Genomic DNA, 9,216 nt, shown 5'->3' with positions numbered 1-9,216 from the left:
AGATCAGGGAAAAGTGGCGCTGGGAAGGACCAGGGGTCTCTGGCACCCCTCTCCCATCTAGCAGATGAGGAAATGGACTCAGCGGCGGTGAGTGCCCTCCTCAGGGGGACAGGGCAGGTTTGTGCAGAACTAGGGTGGACGGGACAGAATCCCAGCCTGGAGGATGGTACTGCCACAACTTGTCACAAGCAGCGTGCGTCTGTGGACCAGGACACCTGGTCCTGACTCTGACTCTGCCACACACAGGGTGATTCTGGACACATCCTCCCCCTCCCTGGGGTCCAGCTACTCCTCCTCTATGATGAGAGGGTTGGACTAAGCAGAGGACCTTTACACTCTCTTTCGAGCTCCACAGTGAGGGGACTGGACCAGCCTTGGAATTGTGACAAATGACACTTAACCCCCCCCAACAGGAGGGGTGGAGCAGCCACCCTGATAACCACCAGTCTTGGACAGTGATCCCCTCAGGTGAGCCCACCCTGGGCAATGCTTTTACTAAAGCACAGAGTCATTTCCATCCTCCTGGGAAGTGAGGTCCCAGGGCTGAGTTCCATTTGATTCAGGAAATATAAGAATATGATACTCCTGCACAAAAACTTGGGTGTGTCAATGTGTTTATCAATGAAAAATTAGTCAATAGTCAAGTTAAGAAAGAAATAGAAGTTTTATTGGAGCCAACCTGAGGAGTATAACTGGGGAGACAATCTCACAGGCAGCTCTGAGACCTGTCCTGGAGAAGTAAGAAGGAGGGCAGGATGTATGTGATTTGGGGACACACAGCTTGGTATAGGTTACTGCTCTTCACGAGGACCAGATATCTTGGGTAATGGTTTTAGTGTTTTTCTGAATATGGGAAGATGCAAGAAACTAGGCTCATAAAAAATTCTTCTGAAAGTATCTAACTATCTGAGGTCTGGTTCTTACACTTGTCCCAGGGCACAAAGTACTTTATCCTGATTTTCACCCTGAATCCCTTTCAGGGTGGATTGTAGACCAGCGACTGCAGTGGCTAATAACTTGTTTCTCTTTTTCAAAAGCATATATTTTTATTTATGTATGTGGCTAGGCTGGGTCCTAGTTGCAGTATGCGGGATCTAGTTGCCCAACAAGGGATCAAACCCGGGGCCCCTGTGTTGGGAGTGCAGAGTCTTAGGCACTGGATCACCAAGGAAGTCCTGGCTTGATTCTTTTTTTTTTTTTTAGTTGGAGGCTAATTACTTTACAATATTGTAGTGGTTTTTGTCATACATTGACATGAATCAGCTGGCTTGATTCTTATAGAACTGGGTAGTCGGCAACATTCTTTATTACACAATTCCCTCTGTTTCTGTCTTAATTTCAGCCAAGGTTTAGGAGACTTTTTCACCAATTTGTCCCAGGGTGCTAGGAATGCTCATTCCCAGGTCAGTTGGGGATTTCACAGATAGACCACTCACATGCTATTACTCACCCTGTCCTGGCAACAGTAGCTAAAAGAAAGCTGGACCACCTGTCTCACAAGTCTTACAAGTCTCTCAGTTCCAGGAGACGGTTTCTACCTTTTGCTTCTTCTCATATCTAGAATCACATGATCACAATCATGGATCTCAGAGAACTATATATTATATTTCATTTCAAGTAGCTTGTGCTTATGTATGCTTAGTCACTCTGTTGTGTCCAACTCTTTGAGACCTCATACACTGCAGCCCACCAGGCTCCTCTGTCAACAGGGATTCTCCAGGCAAGAATACTGGAGTGGGTTGCCATGCCCTCCTCCAGGGGATCTTCCCAACCCAGAGATCGAATCCAGGTCTCCCGCATTGCAGGCGGATTCTTTACTGACTGAGCCACCAGGGAAGCCCAAGAATACTGGAGTGGGTAGCCTATCCCTTCTCCAGGGGATCTTCCCGCCATAGGAATCGAACCAGGGTCTCCTGCACTGCAGGCGGGTTCAAGTAGCCTAGTTATCTTATTTTTTTCATCATTGATTCAAGAAACAAGAATCTTGTAAAATGGGCAGAACACAAGTAATACATCTAGTGACCTCAATAAGGTCGTAAGTAAGTAAGCAGTGTTATCTTCTAAGAAGCTCCATGGCTTGGGCTAGAAAAATTGATCTCTATGGTGGAGCAGATATTTCTGCTCTTTAGGAGGTCAGATTGGAGAAGGCAATGGCACCCCACTCCAGTACTCTTGCCTGGAAAATCCCATGGACATAGGAGCCTAGTAGGCTATAGTCCATGGGGTCGCTAAGAGTCGGACATGACTGAGCGACTTCACTTTCACTTTTCACTTTCATGCATTGGAGAAGGAAATGGCAACTGAAATCCAGTGTTCTTGCTTGGAGAATCCCAGGGACGGGGGAGCCTATGCTACCCCAGACGGAGCCTGGGCTGCCGTCCATAGGGTCGCATAGAGTCGGACATGACTGACGCGACTTAGCAGCAGCAGCAGCAGGAGGAGGTCAGATTAATGCACAGTGCACACTAGCAAGGAAGGAAGAGGCCCAAATGGGCAGAGAAACATTTTATTTGCAAACCTTTCTTCTCTTGCTTTAAAATATGAATTTTATTTCATTCCTTCTTAAGATTTGCCTGCCATGGGATGACCTTCTGGGAGCCCTCCCCCTTCACCCCCCTACCAATGGGTGAGGATCACACACTTCATCCCAGGACAGGAATGAGGGGCAGCAGTGTGGGTCGTTCCCCTCCCTCCCCCGCAGCTCTGCTTGCCTGGCCCCTCTGATCCTGGTGACACCAGGATGCTGGGCTCTGAGGCTCTGTGGTTGAGGATAGGAGACTAGAGGGACCTTCACAGCCACCAGTTACTGTAAAGGCCTGCTGATCTCAATGCAAGGGAGCACAAGGGCACACACACATGTACACACATGTGTACTGAGCATGCACACAAGCACATACCTTTATACGAGGCATCCAGATGCCGTCACAGCCCCTTTAAGAGCTAAGGGGACAGGATACTGGGCACTGGGGTGGGGCCCAACATCTAGCGTCACAGGCTGGGCCACACCCCCAGGCTCTAGTCCAGGCCTGGGTGGGGAGTCAGTGGGAGGGGCTCCCAGAGACCCCTGTTTGGGTGAGGGTGGAAACTGACTGGGACTCCTCTGAGCTCTAGGCAAATTTGCGGCAAGTAGAGTATGTGGATTTTGTTTTGTTTTTTTTTTTCCTTTTCTTTCATGTTTATATTGAGGTTGAAAAGGTTATTATGAAATGTGGGAGAGTAGAAAAAGTCAATTCTCTATGATTGGTAGCCGTGCTGATAGGAACGAGAAGCTCCAGAAAATTTTTAAAAATTGTGCACATTTATATAGTTCAAATTATGCCTTAGTCCCAGAGAAGCAGGAAGCAACATCAAAAAGCAACTGACACAGAAAAACACATGTATGTGTCCCCTCACACTCAAACAATACAGTTCCTTTGATAATGGAAGCAGCAACTCCCACCCCCTACAAACCACCTGCCCAAGAAAATTTGAAACTTTCTCTTGAGGAACAGAGTCACTCGGTAATTTTTGGCCCCCAGAACAGAAAGAAAGAAAAGGAGAGAAAAAAAAAAACCACCCAGCAAACTATAGCATTAAGGTCGGCAGTGTCCATACTCTTCTCCCTGCAGAGGCAGGATCTGTTTTGATCACTGAGTCAGGGGGACCACATCGCTGCCCCTCACAAACACTGCAGACAGGTGTCTTCAAGACCCTGGGGTTCTTCACCAGCTCTTTTTTTGTTGTTGTTCCCCAGAGAGTAGTTGGGAAGGAAGGCATTTACCCCTGGCTTCCTCTAAGATGCCCTCTAAGCAATGGATGATTAATGAGCCTGCAAAAATTCTGGAGCCAATCGCTTGGAGAACTGAGCACCAAGTGGGGCCCAAGAACCCAGAGTATCTCATGCAAGAATCTTGCCCACGAGAAATTACTCACCTTCAGAGAGTCTTTTTTTAACTTAAAGGGGAGGTGCACAGTATAGCTGCTCCACTGGAAGGAAAAAAGCCCAAACCCTTCCTACCCTCCCACACCCTTTAAACTCTCCCAACCACACCATTAAGGCATTGCCAGGGGACAGACACGCTTTGGCAATGAGGCCCCTCCGGAGGCCCAGGGTGTGAACAGCTGCACAGAGGGCTGTGTGCTGCGGAGTCAGCACCTTAGGAGGTGGGAGGGGGCGGTGGGCAGAGAAGGAAGGAGTCTCAGGTCCTGATGGGTCAGAAGAAGGAAGATGAGGGGAGGCGGTCAGGACACAGGAGATGAGAAGCCAAGGATGACCAAAAAAGGGCCAAAAAGCAGAAAATGAAGGAAAGATGAGAGAAGCAAGAGAAAGAAACAAAACAGGACTTGAACAACCAAAGAAACCAGGAAGGAGACAGAGCAGCAGTGGGAAAGCGAACAGAAAAGAGAGTGAGATACATGGGGAAGGATGTTAGGAGAGAGGGAGCCAGGAAGATGACATCTGAGCTCGGTGGGAATACTTCCTATGAGCAGGGGATCAGGAGTCCGTGGGCTAATCTTCAGTCCCTACAGAAAAACCTGGCAAGCCCAGTACACCAGGTCGGCCACGTAAACCAGCAGGTTAATGGCTGTCAGGACGGCCACAGCCAGTCGCTGGTCCCAGGTGCACATGTCATAGGTGAGCTCGTCCCTGCAGTCCCCATCACTGGACCTCTGAGGCTGCCCACCGAGCTCCTCATAGAACTGGTAGAGTGGCCAGAGGACCAGAGCGCTGACATAGAGGAGGATGGAGAGCAGGGTGATCACAAGCTGGAAAATGGAGAAGGGCCCAGACAGCATGTATTCCCATTCAGCCAGGTCCAGCAGGAGGACCACAGCTGCCAGGATGAAGCAGATGGAGTACACGGCCACACACCACTCCAGGGCCGGCTGGTGCAGATACAGGGAGGTGTTGCTGAGGAAGGCAAAGATGACACCAGCCACGAAGGTCTCCAGCACCTTCAGCAGGGCTCGCAAGGTGTGCTTGTAGAAGAAGATCTCCTTGAGCTCATACCAGGCCCACATCCCGGCCACTTCTATGACATACAGCACAGACGCGATGCAGGAGAAAGCAGTGGCGGCGATGGCCCGGTCCCGGTTAGGACCATAAGGCACGAACTGGACATAGGTGATGGAGTAGATGATAGAGGCCGAGAGGCAGATGAGGGCAGCGTAGCAGGCATAGGTGACAGAGATGTTGTACCAGAAGAAAAGAAAGTGAGACGGGTGCCTGCAACACTCAACTATGGCAATGATGAAGGTCATGGCGAAACAGACACACCAGAAGGACATGGACCAGTTACCTATGGCCCCTCTCGGATTGCCCATGTCGGCCACAAGCGAGAAGGCCACGCAAGTGGAGCAGAGCTGTGGCAGGCGGAGGAAGCGGCACACGTTGAACTTGGCGTCACCGCTTGGGGATGTCGACCGGGTGGTCATGGTGTTGTAACGGTCAGGCAGGTCATGGTCCCATTACAGTAGTGGTCTTCCCTGAAGACCCACCAGAAAAAGATCCTGTTCCAGAGGTGGATTGAGTCAGACGCCTGGAAAAGGCTCAGGGCCCCATGAGGGCTGAGGCTCAGGATCTGTGGAGTTGGAACCAGTGGCTCAGACACTTGGGTAAGAGCACAAGCCGCTCCACATGGTTCTCTCCACCCATCACCCTTGGCCTTGTCAGGAGACTTGTCTTATCCCAAACCTCACAGCTGGGGTGGCTCAGGCCTCAACCATGAACATTTTTTATATCTCTTTGTGCTGCGTGCCATTATCTATAGAGACACAAGGTAGGAAGGTCCTTATCTGCAACCCCAAACCTTCAAGCCTCTGAAAACTGAACAAGAATTTTTAAAAATTCATTTGGTAGCAAAATTTGACCTGAACAGATCTGGGATAATTTATGATCTTCATTTATTTTATGTATTATGAGTGCTCAAAAGTACAGTTGTAGAAACACTAATGTACTTGATTACAAGGAACTTCTAGACCCCAGTGGGATGTTATGTCACATAGAATAGATGCACCATGTCACTTGTCTGAAACTGAAAAATTTTGAATTCTGGAGCATATCTGACCCAAGGGTTTCAGAAAAGAGACTGTGGATTATACTGCTAACCCCATTTTATAGATGAGAAAAATAAGGTTCAAGGAATCAAATGCCTTCACCTAAGGTGGCATGCACAACCAGGAAGAGGGAACTCAGAAAACACAGCTAAAGCTGTGGGTTTGAGCACTTTGCTCTACAGTCCACATGTCAGCGGGGCCCGCGGGTGGAAGCTCAGGACCAAACCTCAGGGCTCTGGGACCCAGGACCCACCTTCACAGCCCTCGGCCTCCTTCCATAGCAAGCTGAAGACGCGCGTGTCCTGGCCTGTCCTCCCTGAAGCATCACTAGAAGGAGCCGCCATCTGAAGGGACACAGTCCCACTCTGAGGAGGGAAGCTTCTGGGGTGAGCAGGGAGGAGCCATGGGGTGAGAGCAAGGCCGTGGGGACCAGATGACGTGGGAAGTAGGGACTGTTCTAAATTCCCACCCCCTAATTTTGCCTTAACATGTGACTCTTCCCCACTGGGGAAAGGAGACGCCCACCCAGCATGACTCTGGGGTGGCGTCATGAGGAACCACAGAATAAACTGACATCATGTTTGATTTTTTTAGCTTCAAAGCTGCCATCCAGGTAAGAGTCCAGAAAAATCTAGAAAGTAGTCCTACCTGAGTGAGGAATTTCCTGGCCCGGGAGACTGGTTAGCAGCTTCCAAGCTGGGAAGAGGGATTGGAAATGAATAAGGATGCTGTGTCTGATGCTGATGGGGAGCCTTCCAGGGCATCCCAGGGAGGGGGTGGGGATGGATGGATGACTGGCCCCCTTTTAAGGGCAGGAGCTGAAAGGGGAGGCACCTGCAGGACCCTTGGGAGGGGGCAGCCCTGAGAATGCACCTGGGACAGGGGCAGGGGTGAGGGGTGCAGAGTGGAGATGACTGGGGGGATTGCAGGGTCCCAGTGGCCCTGAGGCAGCCCAGTAGGTGTCTTCTGACCCAGAAGGGATGCAGGCTTGGAGCCAACCTTCGTCATGGAGGAGGGGCCTGGACTGGAACTGAGACAGGAGAACAGGGGCCTGAAGGGGTTTCAAGGCTGTGACAGGGACACATGGCCAGAGTGGCAGGGACCCTGGAGACTATGGAATTGCCCAGGTCACCTGTCCAAGGCAGTCCCGCCAGCCAGGGCTGCAGTTCTGCTCACACAGGGCCTCCTCCAGGGTCCAGTGTGTGGGGGGAGTGAGGCCCCTCCCAGCCCGCCCCCTCCTCAGGGACAGCTGCCCTGTTTCCAAGGGACTATTTGCTGAGAGGCCCCCAGGGCTGAAGGGCCAGCACCCTGAGCCCCAGCCAGCTTCCTGCCATCAGGGGCCTTGTCTCCTTTGCTGATAATAAACCCTGGGAAAGGCTGTGGCTTGACAACGAAGCAGCCAGGAATGTGGAAGCTCTGGAGATGGAGGCACTATTGTGGTTGTGTGAGCCATCCAGGGAGGCTCTATGCCTTTCTCTTCTAAACAACTATTTACTGTATGTTCACTGTGTGCCAGGCACTGCAGATCCCACAGCAAAACCCAATTCCTGCCCTGAACGAGCACCTGAAGCAATGCAAAGACATTCTGTCTAGAGCAGGTGAGCAGAGGAGAGCCAAGGACTCTTGAGGACTTTTTGGAGAACTCTCCAGCTGAGCAGAGATTGAAATTCTCTGTGCAAGTCCAGAGAGCAGGGCAAGTGAACTTTGCACCCCCTAAGGAATGAAAGCTGCTGCAAAATAAGATGGCCCACTGTGGGAGGTGATGTTGATGTTGTTAGAGCCTTTCCAGTCAAGCTGTTGAACCAGTCTGGGGGAGGGGGATGTGACTGATGGTTCCCAAAGAGTATCCCATGGAATACTGTCCATGATGTTCCATGGGAAAAAACAGTTCCCTGATCACACAAGTCTGGGAATCACTCACTGCTATAGATCTCTTTTAGTCCTAAGAAGTCCTGCAATAAAGAAATCTGTTTAACTTTTTAACCCAGCTTTAGTTTATTTGGCCAAATAAATGTTTCTTGTCTTAAAATACGAATTTTATTTTACTGCTTCTTAAGATTTTCCTGCCACGAGGACCACCTCCTGGGAGCCCTCCCCCTCCACCCCACCTGCCTCTGGGTGAAGATCACATGCTTCATCCCAGTACAGGGGTGAGGGGCAGCAGTGGTTGTCCTTCCCCTCCCCTCCCCCACAGCTCTGCTTGCCTGGCCCCTCTGGCCCTGGTGACTCTAGCTCTGAGCCTTTGTGGCTGAGAACAGGCGAGGAAGAAGGCTTGAGATGACTTCACCAGTTATTTAAAGGGCTGCTGGTCTTAATGTATGCCTGCCCACTCACACACACACACACACACAACCACACACAGTCAGTATGCACAAACCACACACCTTTAAAGACAGGCATCCAAGGGCTAGCCGGGCCCCTTTAAGACCTAGGCTTTTTCTGATTTCTAGTCAAATTTGGGCAATTAGGACCTGTGGATTTTGTTGGTTTCATTTTCATTCTGTTTATTTTATCTTTGAGGTTTTAAAAAAAAGAACATTGTGGATGTGGACGAAAGGACAAGATTTCTCTCTATGGTTGACAGCAGGGGCTGATGGGGATTGGAAACTTCAGATAATTAAAAGAAACCATACATATTTTTTTTCTACATTTATATAGGTCACTTTATGCCTGAATCTCAGAAAAGCAGAAAGCAGTGGCAAAAAGCCACTGACATGTGTGTGCGCACACACACTCAAGTACTGCAATTCATTTGACTACAGCAGTTAAAATCCCCACTCAGTCAACCCACCTTCCCCAGAAAAACAGAAAAGAAATTTCACCTTTAAGAACAGGTCCATTCAGTCAATTTTATCCTCCTGACCAGAAAAAGAAAACAAAAAATCCCAGGCAGGCTAACATCAGCTTTAAGGCTGGCAGGGCAATGCTCTTCTCACTGCAGAGACAGTACCTGCTCTTTTGATCACTGAGGCAGGAGGGCCACATCATTGCCCCTCACCAACACTGCAGACAGCTATCTTCAAGACTCTGGGGTTCTTCACCAGCTCCTACTTTGATTCCCCAGAGAGTAGTTGGGATAGGGAAGCATTCAGCCTTTGCTTCCTTTAAGATGGCCTCTGCAGGCAGTGGGTTTTCAGTAAGCTTGGAAAAATTCTGGAGCCAATGTCAGACGAGGCCAAC

The 9,216-nt window shown here is 49.9% G+C and overlaps 1 protein-coding gene across 1 annotated transcript; it reads right to left on the bottom strand.

The window, feature by feature from the left end:
• Nucleotides 1-3,286: 3,286 nt before the first annotated feature.
• Nucleotides 3,287-9,124, bottom strand: LOC122455054 (myeloid-associated differentiation marker-like). Its single transcript, XM_043489849.1, has one exon. It carries the CDS (start codon nt 5,413-5,415, stop codon nt 4,504-4,506), a length of 912 nt encoding a protein of 303 aa, XP_043345784.1. The 5' UTR covers nt 5,416-9,124; the 3' UTR covers nt 3,287-4,503.
• Nucleotides 9,125-9,216: the final 92 nt, after the last annotated feature.

The sequence above is a fragment of the Cervus canadensis genome, chromosome 17 (assembly GCF_019320065.1).
Source record: "Cervus canadensis isolate Bull #8, Minnesota chromosome 17, ASM1932006v1, whole genome shotgun sequence".
Classification (NCBI taxonomy): Eukaryota; Metazoa; Chordata; class Mammalia; order Artiodactyla; family Cervidae; genus Cervus; species Cervus canadensis.
The sequence above is the reverse complement of the archived record's forward strand: the minus strand, read 5'-3'. Positions and strand labels throughout refer to the sequence as shown.

Excerpts from the sequence above, each read along its gene's own strand:
- LOC122455054 (XM_043489849.1), bottom strand. The coding sequence starts at position 5,415 with ATGACCACCCGGTCGACATCCCCAAGCGGTGACGCCAAGTTCAACGTG.